This window comes from Astyanax mexicanus, chromosome 14 (assembly GCF_023375975.1).
Source record: "Astyanax mexicanus isolate ESR-SI-001 chromosome 14, AstMex3_surface, whole genome shotgun sequence".
NCBI lineage: Eukaryota > Metazoa > Chordata > Actinopteri > Characiformes > Acestrorhamphidae > Astyanax > Astyanax mexicanus.
In genome coordinates this window covers 23,079,876-23,102,631 of record NC_064421.1, presented here as the reverse complement: position 1 = coordinate 23,102,631, position 22,756 = coordinate 23,079,876, and the positions used below count along the sequence as shown (strand labels likewise).

The 22,756-nt window shown below is 36.4% G+C and overlaps 1 protein-coding gene across 1 annotated transcript in view; it reads left to right on the top strand.

Annotated features, from left to right (window-relative positions):
* zgc:174356 (uncharacterized protein LOC100137120 homolog) overlaps positions 1-22,756 on the top strand; it is a 59,324-nt gene that overhangs the window by 6,131 nt on the left and 30,437 nt on the right. The window contains exons 3-5 of the mRNA XM_049464174.1: positions 921-1,018; positions 8,422-8,560; positions 13,700-13,783. Of these exons, the coding sequence (XP_049320131.1) occupies positions 921-1,018; positions 8,422-8,560; positions 13,700-13,783 (321 nt within the window). The remainder of the gene's footprint in view (positions 1-920; positions 1,019-8,421; positions 8,561-13,699; positions 13,784-22,756) is intronic.

Genomic DNA, 22,756 nt, shown 5'->3' with positions numbered 1-22,756 from the left:
TTGATGACTTTTAGTTTACAATCTCTAAATCTCTAAAGTAAAGGTTTCAGGATAAGAGATTAAGTTATACGATTTAATCCAACACAACAACATCCAACATGTTTACACTGCTAAATAAACCCCCTAATACATTAGTAGGGTTTATAAAAAGAGTGAAATATGCTGAGGAAGCTGAGGCCAAACTATAAAAATGATTAATTTGCATAAAAAAAAACAAAATAATGTTGCCATGAGCACATTGACTGGCATTCCACCTCATTCATAAGATCTTACACAGGTGTGGGTGTTCTCAAACCAACTCCATGAGGTAACACTTAATGATCAGTTTATATAATATCTACTGCTATCCCATGACTTTTGGCATGTTGGTAAATGACTCAGCAGCTCTTGAAATGGGTTCTATTTTCGGCTCAGTGCTAAATGTTTCTGAGACACGCCTCAGCCTCTTACTGAGCTCCATTAATTTGAGCGAGAATGAATCAAGCATTTGGTGTATCGGGTTAGGCTCTAATAAATTAAGCTGGATGTCAATACTCATGATGGGTCATTTTAAATATGTTTGGGTGGTTTCAGGCTTATTTATTGTGGGCAGATAGTGCTGAAACTTCACTTTGCAGAACACTTTGAGCGCCGTATATAATAAAGTGACCTAATTCTCCGACTTTAAGACGAGTTTGACTGGGGTGATTTATCAGACAGGCTAATGCGCGAACACTGGCTGAGCTGCCTGTTTGTGTTGATAATACTTCTAAGCTCTTTCAGGGAGGTTTATAAATGCTCCCTCTCTCTGTCTCTCTCTCTCTCTCGCTCTTTCTCTGAGTGTCAGTACTCCTGAGGCCAGGGGGAGAGGGTGGGGTGGTGGTGGGTGGGCTTGAGAGAGAGTTAATGATATGTGCTTTTATGTGCTTGTGTCTCCCCAGGGGAGACGGCTATCTTACTGCTTTATTTGAAGTATAAGCCCAGAGAGTTCACCACAGAGATGTTTGGGGCATATAACTCTGCGAGAATGTTTCTGTTGGTAAGTGGCTTCCCTCTACAGAATTACACTGGCTTTGATTGCTCAGGTCTTCTTCAACTACATTAAGGTGCATACCCGCAAACTTCTAAAACCTAAATGCCTGTGGTGGTCCACATGTTGACTTCAGACGGCCTTAAAAGAATGTCTCCCCAATTGTGTTTGCTTTTTTTTTATTTAGATTCAGGGAATCAGTACATTGAAAAAATAGGATTTAATGGCTCAACTTTTTGCTTTAATTTGTTTCTAAACTGAAAGCAGAAGTATTTTTGAGTGGAGAAGGGCCAAAATATTGTGTTTAATGGTACCAGTGTGCTAAGGTGCTAAGCCTAATACTAATATTAATTCTAAAAACTGTGGTGTTGGGTCGCTTTTTGCCGGAGTTCTTCTAGCCACGTCACATGTCTTTATGTACTTACATCACACGTACAGCCTCTGAAAGAGGATCCAGATCAGTTTTACTGAACGTGAGTGACTGGTGGAGCCATGGAGACTTCAGAAGAGGAACCTCAGAGCTCAGTAGCTCAGTAGCTCATAGTAAAACTAAAAAAAGAACGAATAAGTGAAGTTTCTTACTGAGCACACTTTCTCTCTCTCTCTGACTGAACATAACCTGGAATCGGATTCATCCGCTCCGAAAGGAGACTGCATCACACCCTCTCACTTTAAAATGATTCTTCCACATACTCTGTGCAATTACCCATTGTCACCAGAGAGGGCCCTAAATCCCAAAACTGACGGACATCTGCTTTAAGTTGTAAATAAATAGAATTTTAAGGTTATTCAACTCAACTCAGTCAATTTATTATTTTAATTTGATTGTAAAGTTGTAAATATATGCAATTTTAAGTTTATTCAGCTTAACTGAGTCAAAGCTAGATGATAACTTGAATCAGTTAAGTTTTTTCAAGTTAACTGAGTTTTGTTCACACAACAGTTTAATTAACTCAACTGTTTTATTCAAGTATTGTGTACTTAAGGAAATTATTTTATATTTAAAAAAAAATGCCAATACTGACAGCATAATACTGCAACAGCACAAAAGCTCCTTTAGCTCCAAGCCAACATACTACGACTAAGAACTCAGAATAAAGGTAACTTGATGTGTAGTATAAGTAAAAGTTGGTTGAAATCACATTTTTTCATTGGCTCATCAAGCACTTTTTTAAGTTTTCAGGTTGAAGTTCTCTGAACTCACTTTATTGAGTTGTACTGGTAAGTTCACTCAACTTCATAATATTAGTTTTCCAGAATAAAACACATAATCACTTTTTAGCTTGTATATATATAAGTGCTTTAGCGCTATTTTAAAAACAGCTGTGTTCACATTGTGTCAAAAGTTTATGAAGAATAAACAACCCAAATGCATTAAAATTACAATGAACTTAAATTAATATAATTTTACTGTTTTTTCCTTCAGCATCAATGGTAACAGTTTTGAAGACAGCAACAATATTCCTCTCACAAATTCCTTACAATTCTATAGGTTTCAGACATATTATTAAAAAGTAAAATAAGGCATTGAATTATGAGATATATACATAATTTCCACACAAATTGAACATGTTATTATACCCTGACACTCTCTTTTTCAGATCACTCTCTTTGAGCAATAATGATGTTGATGTAGTATGTTTTATTAATGTGCAAATGATGGACATGCTCGAATCTCATTTTACTCTTTCCGGTATAGAAAACGAGGGAGAACGTATTTATTAAAGTGAGGTAATAAATATCTTAGCCTCAGGAAGCAGATGATCTTGCATTACCTTTCTTCAGAATGAAAATATGCAGAACTCATATCAGCAGCATTCTGGCTTTGGGAAAGTGCGGGCTGTCATCAAGGGCATCAAATTTCCCTGTGCTTCATTCTGCTGCATTAATACTTTATCCACTAGTCCATTCAGAAATGATTGACAAGCATTGGGGTGCAGTTTCAAATCTCCAGTGTTTCCCTGATGTTAGAGTTTACCACACAATTGACATTCTGATCCACACTGTTTCAAAGTAGAACTAGACAGAGTCCAGACACCACTTCCGATCTGACGCTGAGCAGAACTGTGATTATTATTTTACCTGCTGTCATAAGAAAAGCTTTTCATAGTTATCACTTTAATCTGTGTTAAATCAGTAGTAGACAAAACACAATTTCTGTACTTTCACTGAAACTAATTCCTGTATTTTTTGAGTGAGATCATACGGTAAATTAAAGTTTAACAATGTTAAATTATAAAAATTGGGAGGCCTTATGAAAACAGATGCCACCTGTGTATACATTTTACCGAATTTTAGACTGTAAAAAGAAACATATAGAATCTAATCAATAAAGGTAAAGCAATAACTTTACTTTGTACCTCACTTTGTTTGAACATAGCTCATCCCATAATTGGAGTATGGTAATTTTCACACTATAAGACGCACTTAAAATACTTTAATTTTCCCAAAAAATCGCCAGTGCCCCTTATAATCCGGTGCTTCTTACGTATAGATTTTACCAGTCAGATTGTAAGGAGCAGTAAATCCATTCGGCTAAAGTACAGCGTTATACAGGAGTTTCAGTTTAGTTCTCCACCTCCTGGGCTGGAGTAGCATTAGCATTAGCCGCTAACCGCTTTTACCCCGTTCAGAGGTGAGTATTATCAGCATAGCATTAGCCGCTAACCACGCTAGCTCTTTCACTGCTCAGAGGTGAGTATTATCAGACTGTAGCCTGCTGCTTATCCTGGCTAGCACTGCTAGAGGTTTGCCGCTAATGCTAACGCTAATGCTCCAGCCTTAGATTAGCCTTAGAGTTAATTTAAGTTTACTGTAGGTAAACAGAAGCGCTTTACTCACCCAAATAAACAGTTTTCAGAAAAATCTCAGAGAAATCTGTGTAGACTACCATCCAGCATTTGTTTGACTTTAAAAGGAAAGTCTTTTTATTACAGTTTTGTGATTTAGCTTAGCTTTACTAAACTTACATAGCTAACCCCCACCACCCAGCAGTGAGACCTGTTGAATTAGAAGATCCTGCTAGTGTCTTATAAAATGCGCTTTATAATAATAATAATCCAGTGCCTTATGTATGAAAATAGACCAGAAAATAGACGTTCATTGAAAGTATTATAATACGGTAAATATTACCTAAACTGAACAACTAGGACCCACTACAAAATCTAACTTTTCTTAGTATGTAACACAAAAGTTGCATCATTCCTATTGGCCCATTACATTCTATATTTGCATAATAGGCGTGTCCCCCCACTTTTTAATGTTTCTGCTGCCAGTATTTTGTAGTTAATTTGTAGAAAAAAAAAACTTTAGAGTGTATGTGCAGCTGTGATTTTACTGTATTGTGTTAGTATCAAGTTTACAGTACAGTCCTATTCTTATTATAAGTAAAATGCAGTAATATTTCTCCACAGTGAATTGCTGTAATTTTACAATCCTTTTATGGCAACTTTTTTGCTGTTAGTTTACTATAAAATTTACAAGAGTAAAAGATGTCTACTGAAAAAAATATCATCACTTTAGTCCTCTGTTTCCATTTCCTCACAGTGTAGTAATTCCTAAATAGTTAATTCATGTTTAATATACGTATTATCAAATATCAAAACCAGTATCAAGGTACTTTTAGACAATCTAGCTAGTATAGAATAACAGCATTCATACACATTCCTTTAGTTGGTTGTTATCTATGGTGTTTGTTGGATAGTTTTTGAAACTGTTATATTTATATTAAATAAACCTTCAATTCTGTAACATTTGATAACATAAAGAACATTAATTTTGTTGCAGTTGTTAATTTTTTTAATGAACAAAATATTTTTTGTCATATCACAAAAAAAAAAAAAAAAATCTCAAAAATACCATGATATATTTTGATATTATTTTATGGCTAGGCTGTAACGCTTACTATTCTTGACACAGCCCTAGTTAATAGTACAGTGCTAAAGGTTCAATAGTTTAAAACACATGAGCGATTGATCGCCTGTCAGGAGCCAATCAAGCTCTTTTTGCGCAGCCGGGTGGGCCGGGCAGGTCCTCAGTTAGCGGTGGTCTTTGTAAAGTGACAGGAAGCTGCGGGGGGCTGTGTTTTTCGCCGGCTGTCGGGGGAACCCTACCTACTGATGTGGTCAATGTGAACGGGTCAATGCTGTTGCTTAGAGTGACACTTAAACAAAGACTGCTCATTAAGGAGCAGGGCTCCTCCATGATCAAAGAGGTGATGCCTCTCCATTTACAGCATGTTGACTCCGGCGGCCCACAATGCACCACGGGGGCTCCGATCGCTCAGCGGCCTTTTGTGCGGCGGACAGAGCCATCGATTGCTGGAGAGGCTATTATACACTCTGTCTGAAGGAGATGGCTGCTGGAGGTCTTCTGCCTGCTACACAAACACTCAAAATAAAAGCTTTAATTAACCACCAATCAAAGCACTCTTCAGGGAAAAAGAAAGCGTGATTTATTCCGTGATGAGAGAAGGAGAAGAAGGAGAGAGTGAGACTTGCTGTAAATTATTTCATGTAGCCAGTACAGAGTGGTGCTATCACTGCAAAATCTACTGTATTATTAAAAGGGTCGTGGCATGAAGGGCGAGAACTCTCGGATCCATTGATACGCGTCCTCCTAATTATTAATATCTAAAGCAACAAATCCTGCCCAGGTCCAAAAAAGCCAAGGGTGAGTTCACGGCTCAGTGCTCGCACAGTTCATAAACGTCTGCGGTGGAGATTGACTCATAATTAAGGCAGCGTGGAGCTGGTGAGGAATTATTAAACACCGCGGGCCCTAATGACTTGATTAAAGTAAAAACAAGCGGCGTTAACCTTTTCCAGGGAATGCTTATGCATTCCCACTATGCTTCCTGCTGCAAATTTATGAAGCCAAAGAGGTCTGATGATGCCAGCCGCCCGCCAGCTGAGGGGGTGTAAAGGGGGGGTTCAGTTGGGGCCGTAATTAAATCAAACCTGTCTGCTTGAAAAGGATCAAAGTGGTCACATTGTCCTTGACACGCGCACAAACTGCTGGCACATTCGCGCCCGTATACTGCGCTCAATCACACGCGATTGCTCATAGTCGCATTGTACTCAGACACGCAGATTAATACGTGTTGATTGTTTTTGACATTTTCATCAAGTGCGGCCTACGAAGGTTAATTAATTCCCAACTTTGGGCCATAATGAATCTAAAGTGCCTGAAATATTTATAGCATTCTTGTTGATGAAGGACCAAGCACAAGTCCATTTAGAGCGCCACAAAAATTGCACACCGAAAAAAGGGCTTCTGCAGGGTTCATTCATCATTAATAATGAATAAGTTGTTAGCAGTGCATCCCCAGTTTTGAATGAAAAGATTAGTATGCTGTAAAATACTGCTAGAGACAGTAGTGTACACACATTACAGGATGTTGTCACAGCAAGGGAAACACCTGGGTGTCAGTTATGCTGGAAAGAGTTGGGGGGGTTGTGAATACACTACTAAACTATTCAGCACAAAAAAATGCAGAGAGTGAAGAGTGGAGAGTTGATTTTTACTACATTCAAACGGAGACCGTTGAGTTGAGTAAACGTATTAATAATAACTGAGTTGATATGTTGGGACAGACTATTTGTATTTTGGGTGAGTCCTCCAGTTTCTGACACTCACCATCAGTCTGTAGTCATTCCCCCTTGGGCTACCTTTGGTAAACCTGTAAATAATTTATTAGGAATAAATGTTTGGCCAATAAATTCACATTTTCCAGGCTTACAGTGTGAATATTTATAAAATAAATATTTAAATAAAATGGAATTTAAAAGAAAAGTAAAAAGAAATCAACTTATTTATTTATTTAGAGCTTCAGGACACTGATAGAAAAATATAATTTTTGGGCAAATGAATTTATATATCAAAAATAATAAAGTTAAATCACCTTCCCTTTTAGTTGTAATAACTTGATGTTTTAAGTTATGCTAACTTAAGTTTTCATTTCACACACTAAAAGAAGTAAGGTAAAGTCTAACACTTCGTAATTTTCATATTAAGTCCTACTCCACATTTTTCAGTGTGTATAAAATTGAAGGAATCTTTTGTAATGTGGTAGATTTTACTTTACAGTTAATAAGGCATATACTCAGTTCACAGTATTGTAGGCTATAAGAGCAAGTTACTATTTTCTGTACTGTCAAGTATGCATCGCTGGCAATGCAGTAACACTGTGCTGGACTAAACAGACTGGTAGGAGGGAAGCAAGGACATTTTATCCAGTATTATGTACCAAAAATACAAGCTAACCTTCCCTGAATAAGCAATTGTTAGTCATACTGATTAATTCCTATTGGTTCTTGGCATAATTTAGTTGAATAATGGGCGCTCATCAATTCACCATCAGTGTGCAGTCTTGCTTACCAGTGGTACCACTACGTTTTACTGGTTCACATGTGATGCTGTGCATAGAGGAATGCTAAATGCTCACTTTAGAACAACTTTGTCTAACATTTAATGGCTTTCCTTAAAGGAGAACTTCGATGTAAAATGGACTGGGTGTAGTAAAACGTGATAAAAAGTACTTACCTTTGATGAACAGCACACCTCTGTTCTCCCACAGCGTTCCAAGATCCAGAAATTTTAACAGTTTTTCCAAACACACTTCAGACTGGGTTATGCAGACTCAAAGAAGCTCCACACCTCCTTGCTAGAATCCGGAGAGCCCTGACATTTAAAACAGGGCATTAATAACTTAAAAAGTGCACAAGTAGCTTATTAAAAACACTGTTTACATATGACATATATATATATATATCATATATGTCATTATCAGTAAACTGTAAACAGTGTTTTTAATAAGCTACTTGTGCACTTTTTAAGTATATATATATAGCATAGCATAGCATAGCAGCCAGTGCCAGAAGGCAGGCTACGCGGAGTCTATGTAAATATAGGTCTATGTCATTATCAGTACAGCATTGGCGGCACCTGGAGCTGAAGCTAGCGATATGGGATGTAAACATTGGTTTTTAATAAGATGTTTGTGCACTTTTTAAATGATTAATGTCTCGTTTTAAATGTCAGAGCTCTCTGGATTCTAGCAAGGAGGTGTGGAGCTACTTTGAGCTGGATAATGGTGGAAAAAGCGATATATTGGGTCAAATTATGCCTCATGTCACCCAGCCTGAAGGTTGTTTGGACAAACTGTTAAAATTTCTGGATCTCGGAACGCTGTGGGAGAACAGAGGTGTGCTTTTTATCAAATGTAAGTCCTTTTTATCATGTTTTATTACACCAAAAGTCCATTTTACACCGCAGTTCTCCTTTAAGTATGTTTTAGTGATGAAAATTAGGTAACATGATATATTTACTTATATTTACTTTTTGACAGTGTTCTGTTTTGCTGCAGCATTAAAGTGTTAAATCTGGACTCTTCTCCTGTTTTTCTCTATCAGGGTTTTGGTCTTCTAGGCCTGTTTCCTCTGCTGATGCGCTGCTTCAGGGAAATGACTTTGGCGAAACTCAGCGCTGTCTTCAGGGCCGCCTCCTACGTCCTGCTGGCTTTTTCCACCAACACATGGATGGTCTTTCTGGGTGGGTTCCCATCCCTCATCTCCTGATACTCATTACACGACACGTTGTTTTATCCACACACACAATACACTTTGCATGACGGCACCCACTAATAACAATACATCACACGGAGACATTTCACAAGGTTAGTGTGAAGCATTAGTGTGTCATATGACACGAGCGGTCAGGAAGAAGGATGTGAGGAGATTATCACACCAACATCCATATTAATGGCCTTTCCTGCTGCTAGATCTAAAAGCTAGATCTACATACAGCAGGTCCAGAACAGGAACAAGTTACTGTTACTGTTGTTCAGATATTTACGTCACTTAGTCTCATTTACTTTAATGCACACATAGCCACTAGCATTAGAGAGCATGTACAGTACCAGACAAAAGTTTGGACACACTTTCTCATTCAATGTTTTTATTTATTTTACTTCATTTTAAATGAATACTGAAGTCCTCATGACTATGAAGGAACACATAAGGAATCATGTAGTTACTTAAAAGTGTGAAGCATTTAGGTGATCTTATCTGGGGTGCTGTTAACTTAATTGATTTGAAGTTGATTTAACAGTAAAATCTGATTAAACTGTAAAACTGGACTAGTTGAGTTTACTTAACTTTTTTTTTTAAGGCAGCCGGTTTGCTCACATTTTTCAGTTAAATTTGCTTAAATAATTTGAAAAAACGGGTTGCCTTAAAAAAACAAGTAATGGGGAATGAAGACTTGAGTTAGCATAAATTAAAACATCAATTTATTACAAAGCAGAACTTGATTTATTTCTAAGGTAGCCCAGGGGGAATCACTACACATGGTGAGTATCAGAAACTGTTGGACACACCCAGTATGCAAATAGATTGTGACAGAAGCCAATGGAAAAGAAGCTGCATATGGCAACAGACTAAACTCAGGTATTATAAGTTGGTTCAACTCAAAGATCTCAGTTTGAATATATAATATGTGCCCACAAATGTTCAACTAACTCAAAATAGTTGAGTATTGTTTTAGAAATATCCACTTTTATGTAAAACAGACTTAAATCATTTGAGTTCAAACAACGTATGGGTTTACAGCAGCTGTAGTATAATATTGTCAGTATTTTACTATTTCAGTAGTATGTTAAGAATACCAATATATTTACATGCATACATTAAATAAACCAAATTCCTGAACCCCACAATTCTTGAAAAAAAAAAAAACATTTGAGTTAACTAAACTATTGTTGTGTGAACAAAACTCAGTTAAGTTGAATAAACTTAACTGATTTAAGTTCTAATCTTGCTTTGGCTTTGAAGTTAAATTGAATGAACTTAAAATTGCATATATTTACAACTTAACTGAGTCAAATCAAAATGATGACTGGACTGAGTTAAGTTGAGCCAATAAATATATTTTTTTCAGAGCAACTATATGACTACATACTGATGGTAAGAGTTAGGGACAGGAGGACATGCCTAGTATGCAAATACATGCAAGAATTCATGCGATGCATGCTGTCTTTTTTATTATTGTAATATTTTACATTGACAAGGTGGACAGCTCTTATTCTGTTTCAGCTAAGTCTGGAGATAATATGAGAAATATTAGGTGAAAATAATATTATAAATATATTGTATTATATAATTATATATATATATATATATATATATATATATATATATATATATATATATATATATATATATATATATATATTGAAGAAAGAGTCTTCAGTATGAATTTCGACAAAGATAAAGGTAAAAGTAGTGTGAAAAAAATATGTCCCTGTGCTTTTTATTTGCTTAGACACACAGACCGTTTGATACTTTATACTGATAATTGATCCTAAAGGAAATTAAAGATATACCATGCTGCCAGGCCAATACTTTACCCAGTAACTACTTGTATCTATGTATGGAATAAAATCAATACAGACTCTTTTAGAACTCACACTTGCTGTAATTTCATTCTCCACCATTGCTCCCCTATTGAGCAAGAAAAAGGTCATGTGACTGAAAGAGATACTGAGTCTTAAGATGAATAACAGCAGGCTTGGGGTTCAGGGATCTAATGTGGGTCTAATGTGAGATCTGCTTCTACCAAAGTGTTCTCTGTTTTCAAACAGTGATTTAAAAATAATGAAATAATAAACAAATTTGTTATTCAGGATGGTAATTTTCTCATTTGAATACCTGATTGAGTACCCTGAGAACCCTTACTTACATCCTGCTCATTTGTCTGATAAAGACAAAGACTACACAAGCCTATTATTATCTGTAAATACACAAGTTTAAAAGAGCTAAACAAGATGCCAGAGTAAACGTGTTCCAATGGATAGGTGGTTGTTTTAATGAATAAACTTTGCCAGATAAAAAAACAAACTTAGAAAATTTAAATCATCACAAAATTCTGTTTTTCAAAGTGTATTGATTTTCAAAACCAGTATCAGCGAGGGTGATGCTACACTGTGCACTTTTACTAAGAGGGAATGACAATAAAAGCCTCTTGGCTCTTGACTTGTGTTTGAGGCTGGAACTCTGGAACTGGTTACTAATTAGGTTGTAAATGCCTTAAAAATCATTAATAATCAGTTATAACCCATACGTAGAAAGGGCAACAGTTACCTGTTGTTTATAAATGACTAAAAGAGTTAGTGGTGGAATGATTAAACTTGGGAGTTAAATGGTTAAACTGATGTTGACTGATGGAGAATGGAGATAGTTAGATGGAGAAGACAAAGTAAGTTGAGTATCTGACAAGATCTGGAGTTAAACAATATAGATGGCTGTGGTTCACTATTTGGCAAACAAAAGGTCATTGTTGCCCTTTCTATGTATGTGTTATAACTGATTATTAATGATTTTTAAGGCATTTACAACCTAATTAATAACTATTAATAAACTAATTGTAAACCATTTATAAACCCTTCATAAAGGTAGGCTTATTTTAAAGTGGTACCGGAACTCTTGAAGTTTGTTATAGCACAGTTCCGTTCAACAAACTATAACCACCATTGTTACTATTCTTTATTTTAATAAATGTAACTTATATATAAGTACTGTATGTTGACCAAGAAAGAGTGTACATTTAAGTGGAACTCAAACTAAATAATGAATAAATCTGTTATTTTTGCAAAATATATGTGTATATTGTATGGTTGGTTTGACATCACATGGTCACATTTTGAGAAAGTTAAATTAAGTTATGCATTACTCGTTTTGTACGGTATTTCTGTTACGGTCCCTAAAGTGCCTTCTTATAATCAGACAATATAATTTAGGCATTTAAAATCTACTTAATATACAGTAACAAACTCCTTTATAAACAATTTATAACCCATTTATAAAGGTAGTCCTATTTTAAAGTGGTACAAAATGAACAAGTTTATTCTTTCTCCTATAAAGCTGCCATTGAAGATATAAGGTTTTTGACATACTGAAGTTACTGCTTCATTACTTCACATGGTGGTGCTAATCAAATCAAAATAGGGTTAATCTGTAATTAAGAATATTAGTTGTTTAATTTTGTAAATACCATAACCAAAACCAATAAATCCATAATTCCTGGTATTTGCTTATTTAGGAGTATTTAATCATCTTTATTAACACAGATGGTGTGAAGTATGATAGAGTATGTCTCAAAATATACAGCTTTGGAAAAGTTTCTGAGTTAGTTTCTCTAATTTTGCTATTTATAGGTATATGTTTGAGTAAAATGAACATTGTTGTTTTATTCTCCCAAATTCCAAATAAAAATATTGTCATTTAAAGCATTTATTTGCAGAAAATAAGAAATGCCTGAAATAATAAAAAAGATGCAGAGCTTTCAGACCTCAAATGATGCAGAGAAAACAAGTTCATTTTCATAAAGTTTTAAGAGTTCAGAAATCAAAATTTGGTGGAATAACCCTGGTTTTTAATCACAGTTTTGATGCATCTTGGCATGTTCTCCTCCACCAGTCTTACACACTGCTTTTGGATAACTTTATGCCACTCCTAGTGCAAAACATCAAGCAGTTCAGCTTGGTTTGATCATTTCTGATTATCGACCTTCCTACTGATTATATTTCAGAGGTTTTTAATTTGGTAAAATCCAAGAAACTCATCAGTTTTAAATGGTCTCTTATTTTTTTCCAGAGCTGTATATGGAGTATCACAGTATTGTGATATCATTGTAACCCTGGGTATATTTTGAGATGCCCTGTGATTCCCAATCCTTATATTAAAGCTTTTTTTCTTGTCCCTAGTTTGGACATTTTCTTTAAAAAATAAAAAAAACACATTTATTTAAATTCGCAGCTAGAAAAAAACCCAGAATGTTCTGCTTGGTTAGAACTTTTGTTTTTCTGAATTCGGCCACCTGTCTGAAAGTTTCAGTTGGAGCTGTAGAAGAGGCTCTCTTCAGAACAGCTCCATTAGGAGATTAAGAGGGGTTCCTGCACCACTGTTCCTCCCCTGTAGAGAGCCATTGTTGGGAAAGAGGGGCCGATCTATATTGATATCCTTAATTACGAAATTGGTGGTGGAAATTGTTATTCTAATCGACATGGCAGACTGGAGCGCTTTGAAGAGGCGATGAGTGGCAGCTATGGTGAATAATCAGCAGCTGGAGGAGGCATCTGCATTCTGCTCTTTTTTCCTTTAGCTGGGATAATGAGGGGCACAGCGGCATCAACGCAGGAGTCACCACCTCCATTTCGATGGCGAAGCATGTACACGCATGAGCGTGTGTGTGTGTGTGTGTGTGTGAGAAGGGGTGGGGAGCGAGCGCGCCTTATCCCAAATAACCGCGGCAATAAGCGAGCCCTCTCCGCTGAGCTGCTTCTTCTCTGCATACTTGAGCAGTTTACCGAGATGACTGAGTTTTTGCGTTTGTTCGCATTAAAATGGGGTTAGGGGCTTGGGTTGACTCTTCGGAACCACATGCATATGGATGAGCTTCATGAATTATTGAACATCCTAATTCTGACCAATTTGCACATTAGGATCTATGGTACGTGCAGCCCTAAGCTGCACCCCCTGCACCGCAGACTGCATGCATAGCCGCATTGTATATGTGTGTACGTCATTACTCTGTTAGAGAGTAATAATGTGCCTCGGTTGTGCTGAGGATTTTAACCTCAAACTCTTCTGCTTTTTGTGTTTTGATTTGATTTCTTTATTTTTTGCTCTGTAGTGGCTGTGGTGGCAACTCCTGCTGGGATAACGCAAGCAGTGATTCGCTCTTTGTCTTCTGCCATTGTAGGACCTGATGAACAAGGTGGGTTTTCTCAGAGTGACAAACAATTCAAAGCCTTAAACTCTCACTTATTACTACACACACTTACATTTGATTTCCTGCAAAGGTGTTTAACCCCTAGATGAATTTGGATTACATATGGGCCGTTCCACCGAATGGGTGCCATTTATGTCCCCAAGAAATTGCATGTATAACTGTGCATACAAAATAACTTTAAAATACATTTTATTATTGAGCATAGTGTCTTCTACATTGACCTAACTGCAAAATTAACATATACAATTAAAAAAAGAATAAAAATTACTTAAAATTCTGAAAAAATAGCATTTGTTACATGTCCCCACTCTCTAACTCTAAACTTTACCATGAAAATCAATGATTAAAATCCTTGTGATATGTAATTTTTTGCATTTTTGAGTCATTCCAAATCCCGTCTATGCTTTAATTTTTTTTTTCATAATAAATCCATAATATTTAAGTTAAAATAGTTCACCTATTACCGTAAGACATTACCCCATCTGAAACATCTGGAACATTCTACAAGTCACATCCATAACAGGAAGTGACATCAGCTGGTTCTTCTGAAGATCATGGGAAGACCAAAGTTAAGTTCCCTCATTGTTTTTTCTGTATATTTGATCTTATTGTAACTATGACTGAGGAGGACAATTTCAACACTCATTCCTGTTACCTAAACTAATTCTTACATCTTATTTGTTTATTTATTTATTTTATTTATTTTTTGTTAAAATACAAATTTTGGCAAACTCACTAGAATGTGCTTAGTGTCCTCATGCTATTAGCATAGATGCCATTTAGCTATTTTGAATGTTTTTGCTAACTCTATGCTAAAAACACATTCCTGTTACTTTCATTCCTGTAACAGGAATGAGTGCCAGTGACAGGAGTGAGTTCCAGTAACAGGAATGAGTGCCAGTGACAGGAGTGAGTTCCAGTAACAGGAATGAGTGCCATTAACAGGAGTGATTTTTTTTGTAATAAATATCAATTTCTTGAACATGCAGTCAACCATTTCTTTAAAATAAAGACTTTCTTGAGAGAAAAATCAAAGGAATTAGTGAACTTGCTTTTAAACATGCTTTTTAAATGTCGCATGAGTTCTGCAACCATCTTTGGTTTAGAAACCTTGTAGAAAAAGTAAGTTAAGTAGCTTAAGATTGACAAGTACGTGTTTTGAATAGATCAATAAAAAAAAAAAATATTTTGGAAAAGTGGCACCAACAAGCATATGGCACCCATTCAGTGAATTGGCCCATATAGTGATTTAATACTCTGACATGCCAAAGTGCATCACCAGACCTAACCCCTGATTGCAAATGTGTAGAATGCTCTTTAACTCACTATCAACACTACAACAAACTCTGCAGGACCTGTTTAAATATTCAACTTGCATGAGATCATTAAGGGATCATTGCAAGACATCATTAAGAACCTCTACAACCTGAGAGATGGCATTTTGTGTTACACATGCATTACACAAATAAATAAGATCAAGTTTTGCCCATATCAGTCTGAATTTCTATTAATTTATTGTTTCTGGCAACTTTTATCTTCCATTTAAAAAGCGTTGTAAAGTGACACTTCTCTCTGGGTGCAAATACATATGCAGTAATTTCTTTGCTGTTACTTCAGGGGACAGCTTGAGAACATACACACCTAGACACCTAAGTTGTAAGTTGTGAGGTAATATCTTGTTCAGAACAGACGTTGTAAAACTGCAAGTCTGAGAATTACATAGACGCTACAAAGAACATTATGACAATGTTACTAAGCACAAACCTGAAGCATCACACGAGTGTATAAACAACAAGGAGTTAACGGTGTCTGACAGCGACAAGTGACAAGACAAGACATCTCTGTTCAAAGATGATTCTACTGACACTTTTTAAAAAGGTGAGAACACGGTTCAAAATCTGCCGGAATAAATGGGCCAAAATGACTCTCAAACATTGGGCAATTGTGCAGCTGTTGAGAGCTTACCTCAAAAGACCCCAAGCTATAATTTTAGCAAAAGGTGGTTCTACCAAGAGCTAGTCTGAAAGGGGCTGAACAAACAGCAATTTCTTAAAGGTATCTTTAAAGATTTTCTCACAATTACTGACATTTGAACTTTACTTTAAAAAATATATATATATAGCTCTGAAAAAAATTAACAATTATGAGTTTCTTTGATTTTATCAAATTAAAAAATTAAAACCTCTGGAATACAATCAAAAGGAACAAGGATGATCACAAGCCATCAAACCAAGCTGAACTGCTTGAGTTTTTGCACCAGGAGTGGCATAAAATTATCCAAAAGCAGTGTGTAAGACTGGTGGAGGAGAACATGCCAAGATGCATGAAAACTGTGATTACTGTATTCCACCAAATATTGATTTCTGATTGTTTTAAACTTTATGAATATGAACTTGTTTTCTAACAAGAAAAGACACAGAAACACAGAAAATTCTGTAACTATTATAAATAAAAAAAAGCCTTCTATTTAGATAAATTACAGTAGACTTCAATAAAGAACAGCTTGCCTGGGTGATAAAAAATAGGGGTGTTCTAAAACGTTTAACCAGTAATAGCAAGTTAAACAGCATAAAAAAGTTGGTGTAGTTTTTATCTCAATAAAACATAATTTACATGATTACAAGAAATTTAACACCATTGAACGGTAGTGAATATACACACTTATATGAAAACTCTTTTTTTTTTTTTTGCATATCCAACACTATTTGTGGGTCCACATCCCAATATACCCTACAACTGACTAACTAGACCATATTTAACATTATTTTCATAATAGTAATGCTTAGTAGAGCCAGAATAATTACTCTTTAAATTAAGAACTGAACAATTCAAGTCAGCAGTTTAAAGGGTTAACTCAGTCCAGCCACAGCCAGCAATTCTGCTCTCTTTTATCAGGGCTTTCCATCTCCACAATCTACAAAAAGAGGCTAAATGAGAGTCCTCAAGAAAGAGTATTTTAACCTCCGTTATCCCTAATGGATCAGACTCATGCTTTCATTATTAATCTGTAGCGTGTCTGGCATGTGTTTTTGCCTGATAATGTAGCTGAAAGATTCCAATCTTTGTTTTCCTCTCATGCCTTCTTAATGAGAGGCACAGCTTGACTCATTAATTAGATGAAAGTGAACTACTGACTTATTGAAGAATTGAAGATTTATTTATTGTCTTTGTTGTTGTTTTTTAAACCATGTCTCATTTTGTCTCTATGGAAGTCAGGCTTTAGACTCCAGAATAAAACCTGAATATGCCTCTGATTCCCTCAACAGAATATAGTTTAATGTATTAAAGAACATTACTGTTAAACTGCATTACAGCCACATATTACAGCTTTTGTGGTTTAAACTGCAGAATGACGCAGACACCATAAATACCATACAAAGTATAAATGTGCACAGCAGTGTATGGCATTCACGCAGGCTATACTGTATATATTAGAGCTTAGACTAACCCTCCCCGATCATGTGCATGCTCTGTCCAAGCCTTACCCAGTGGGTCCCATCACATAAACTGTCATCAGGAGCCTGAGTCTGATTTATACCCAACATTTTTTTGGTACGTTTTTAGTAAGAGCGTTAAAACTGACCTTTTAACTACAGTTGTGAGTTGCCTATGGACAGTGCAAAACAGAAGAAGCATAGGCCTATTAATTAAAGGACCATTAAGAAATATTTTCTGTAGTAACTCATAACGTAATCAGGATGTATCATCGGATATTAAGGAACATGCTGAGTGTAAGCACTGGCAACTCTTGACAACAGAGCTTCAGCCAGTAGTTTCTTATTTGAACTGTGCTGTACGCAGTGTTGGGAAGTAAGGGATTACATGTAACGGCGTTACGTAATCAGATTACAAATTATGAGTAACTGTAATCCGTTACAGTTACTGCTGCAGTAAGTGGTAATCAGATTACAGTTACTCTGCTAAAATAAATGGATTACATTGCGGTACTTTTCTATTTTTGGTCTTCCGATCCAACACTGACAAAACGCAATCACATTCACATAAATCACGACATCAGAATATTCTATGATTCACAACCTCCTGCTCAGAATGTTTTCACTGCAGAAGCGCCCCCTAGCCCGTCGGCGGGCCCGTTCTGACTATGTAAAGTTGAATGCTTATAAGCGTCAAATATTCTAAACACACCGACCAAATAACCGACTCATATTCTTTAGTACTAATTTACCTACCTGCATGCAAATTTACAACCATCTACATGAAACCAGTCGCCAGAAATCGCCAACTGAAAACAGCCTGTTTTTTCACATTGTTTACATGGGGAACACGCCTCCCCAACAAAATAGCCTTATAAAATATTATTAGTATATAAAATAACATCATATTACATTATAGAAAATTCACTTACTATCACAGCATCCACAGTACAGCACTGAACCGCAGATAAAATATCCATAAAGTCCTTTATTCGCCTGCTTACTTCTCCTCACAAACATGCGTTTATTTTCAGCGGTCCACAAACCACTATTTTTCTTGAGTGATCGTCTTTTGAACCAATAACGTGAGCGCTGGATCAATCCAATCCAATCAAATCAGGTCATAGCCTTTCTCCAGCGTCACAAAAGTGATTGACACCTATTTCAACCAATAGTCCACCCTTAGACGAAAACATTGGTACATAATTTTCCCTGATTGGTCTCCTAATGGCCGGGGGAGGGGCATGCCTAACCGCTGTCACCAAATTCCCTCTGCTAAACATAAGTGCGCCCACAGCGCGCATACGTGTGATTTTGTTTGTCATTTCATCAAAAAGTATTAATATTACTCTGAAATAGACTTACATTCATTTATTTTATCAACAAACAAACAAAAAAATTACAAACTCTGGCTGTATAGAGACAGATTTACTGGAGAGGTTTTGAACACTTTGGAGACGCCTGGTGGACACCTAATATAATGCAGTGTAACTCTTCAATGCATTGTGATATAAATTACAAATTTTGTAATTTGTTTGTCAAGACCCTACTGAATCAGGAAATGTAGAGAATGCTTGACTATTCATCACCAACATCCATACACACATTGTAAACTCTAAATATAACAGGCGCTTTTTTTTTTTTTACATTTTCTTCTGCATTTGATGTTCTCAAATGGAACTTAAATAATGGAAATTAAAGTGTTGAAGTGAATTATTGTTTACTGTTTATGATTACACTGCATTTGACATTTAATAATAAAACATTCAAATTATATCTTGTTTGCATTTGTGAGTTCTTAGAAAAGGAACAGATTGTAATCGCATTAAATCCTATTGGACCGAATTGTATCGTATAAAGACATAATTTGAGGTATCGTACATTATCGTATCGCTGACTAAAATAATCGTATTGTATCGTATCGTAATGAATCTTGTGATTTACACCCCTAGATAATCCTGGCAAAAAATCCACTTGCAGAAAGTGGCAAACCTGCAAATAGTTAGCTTACAGTTGTTGTTACATTGTTTGGTTTTATATGGTTATAAGTGTTTTATAAAATTGTTTGATGAAATGGTTTCATAAGTATTTTTATAGGGTGATTGAAAAGGCTGTTTTATTTGTCTATCTATTAACTGGAAGGAAAAATAAAAGAATAATATGCAAGATGTGGTTGCTACATTCATTCAGGCTTAAAAAATGACAATATTGTAAGTAATCCAAAGTAATCAGATTACGTTACTCACTTGAAGTAATGTAACTGATTACGTTACAAATTACATTTTGAGTGATGTAATCAGTAATCTGTAAGGGATTACATTTTAAAAGTAACCTTCCCAACACTGGCTGTACGTCACAAACATCTGTGTGGGATGTAGCCTCCGAATCTGCCACCACCACTAGCGTAGTATAGTCTGGCATTTTGGACGCTGAAACGTATATATTCACTGATCAACTACAGAGTATGACTAGTCGTCTCTTGCCAATGTGTGTCAGTCTGGTAACCCACATAAGCTTTGTATCTGGGGAGGAGTGGGTGAGGCACTAAACTCAATCCAGTGTTTGGAAATTGGACTCCTGTAGTCATTTCACTCCATCACATTTATTACTGATTGTTCCTTTAAGAAACTGTTTATTAAAAACGGAACTCCAAAGTGTAATGTGGACAATTAGAGCTTACTTGTTTTTGTTTTTTATATTTATACTTTATATGAAATAAAAACATAGCATTAAAAAACATAGGCCTAAGTCATAGACCATTTTCTTGGGCCCAACCCATCGGGACACAGAGAAAGTTTTGGAAAATCTTTGGATCAGGTAAACAATACATAAACTCATAGATGGCGCATTCATTTGAAATATGATCCAATCTTTAGGGAGGTGATCATACAACACAGTTGTATGAAAGTTGAAAGTCTGGACAGTCACCCTTCAACAAAAGCATGTACAAACCAAATTTGAATAGAAAAACAGTAAATGAGCAGATATCTATAGAAATAATTTGTGCTTGCAGATAATATCAAGATTATTATTGTTTCTTTATCTGTTTCCTTATCTTAGTTTTCAGCATCTGTCCTCATCTTTCATCCATGTTTCTTTCTTTATTAATGGTCATTATCCCATCTGTCAACTATCCCACCCGCTTTTTCACTCTTTACTGGATTTCGATGGTCGTTTTCCAGGTCATTGCAGTCTAGAGCTGATTTCACTGGTTGAGTTAAAGAGAGGAGAAAGGAGACACCAATGAGTATAACAAGTTTTTAATTAAAATACACTCCCCTAAGCTCAGTTAGCTACACTGTGCTAATCAGCCAGCCATATAAACTTTACAGTGACGAACGTTTTTTATATTTTTAATCTAAATAAATTACAAAACTTCAAACGAAAGGCTTTGTCAGCCTGTAAACTTTGCAAAACAACAGTGTACAGCTTTTATTTTTGCTTTAGTTAGCTCTCTGTGTAGCCTTTAGCTCACAAACTAGCGAGCAGAGTACAATAATGAAGTTGTATCAGCAGTCACATTACAGAGGAAGCAGTTTGCAACCAAAGGCCTAGCAAATCCATTGTTGTTATTTTGAACCATGAAGCATTTTTTGCTGCTCTTTACGCTGCTGCAGTGCAAGTAGTTTGGTGGTGAGGTTGAGGAAACTGAACCTACTCAAATGAACACAGTGCTGAGTTAATACAGACCCAAACTCTCGGTTTCTGTCTCATATTTTTGTTATTCTGGCCGCTGCTGAGGTAATGAAAAGCTCTGTGACGGATGCATGTTGTAGCGTAACAGTGATAGCCTGTACTTGGCTCACTTTACCTATATCAAATACTACCTCCATTGCATATGGACCAGTAAACAGTATTAATGTGAGCACTCAAATGCTTTTTTGAAATTATTTTAAATGCACCTACCTGCTACAAGTGGTCAAGATCCATGACCAAGCTAATGTTAGCTAACATACTTAGCTTCAGCTCAGTGTTTACCTGCCAGCTTGGCATATTTCTTGCAGTCCTTCTGGACTCCAAGCTCTCTCCATCTATAAAACACACTGCACAACAACATACAGTTCTGGAAAAATATATTAATGAGGAATTTCTTTGATTTTACCAAATTGAAATCGTCTTGAATATAATGAAGAGGAAGACTTATGATCACAAGCCATCAAACCAAGCTGAACTGCTTGAATTTTTGCACCAGGAGTGGCATAAAGTTATCCAAAAGCAGTATGAAACATGCCAATGTGCATGAAAACTGTGATTAAAAACCATGCATGGTTATTCCACCAAATATTGATTGATATCTGAACTCTTAAAACTTTTTAAATATGAACTTTTTTTACATATTGTTTTGCATTATTTGAGGTCTGAAAGCTCTGCATCTTTTTTTCAGCCGTTATTTCAGCCAAAGTTTATTTTTTTTTGCAAATAAATGCTCTAAATGACAATATTTTTATTTGGAATTCGGGAACAAATGTTGTCTGTAGTTTATAGAATAAAACACCAATGTTCATTTTACTCAAACATATACCTATAAATAGCAAAAGCAGAGAAACTGTTTCAGAAACTGAAGCGGTCTCTTAATTCTCTAAAACTCTCAACTTCTAAAAACTGGTAGAGCAGCTCTGATAAGGGGGATTTATGTGTGATGCGCTGCTCTGATGTAGCACAGATTACCCATTTGACAAGTTCTTTCTGATCTTGTCTTAATGACACTCTTTTCTGTGATCATCTCTAAAGTTCGCTGCATTCTCGGTGCAGAGGCTTCATTTTTTCTGGGTCACAACTGTGTCGGGTTTCTGCCGAGGGACCACGGAGACGTTCTTGTTTTCTTCTTCTGCTAAAACCTGCCTTTTTGAGCCTCTGTCACAAACCCTGTCTCCGAAGAGCTGCCTCTCTTCCACTGCTGTCTCTCACGTTGCACATGTCACCAAACACATCAGAGTTAGCGTTCAGGAGCACTTTCAGCTCCAGCTCAGATCAATACATGTTCCGTGTTCGAGGCACTTAAAGGCCACTCACACACGCGGCGGCTCATTCTGCTCCAGTTAGTGGGGGCCGTCCCGGCGCTCGCTACAGCACGGGGAGATGTTTTATCAATGCGGATCAAACCATTATTCATGCCGCCACTCTGTACCCTCCTCTGCACGGACTCCGCCGAGCAGCGCCATTATTCAGCTGCTTCAGGACTGGAGATAAACAAGAGCCCGTGCTTTGTTTTGCAGCTACAGCCAGCATATGCTGAAGATAAAGCGGGGGTTAATAAGGGTCACTGGCCCGTGCAGTAAAACACATGTGAGAAACACAAGCTTGTGCATCTCATTGAGAGCAATACTTAACCCTTAGGAGGAGCAGTTATGGCCAGCAATAACAAAAGCATGGGGTAATAAACGCAATAAGTCATGAGAGACTGTGCAGCAGAGGGGGTTTAGTGCATGTAGTTACGCACAGCGTGAGGTATGATTTAAACCCACTTGACCTGTGGTAAAATGACTATAATATACAGATGCCTACAGTGTAAAAGCTTACTGCT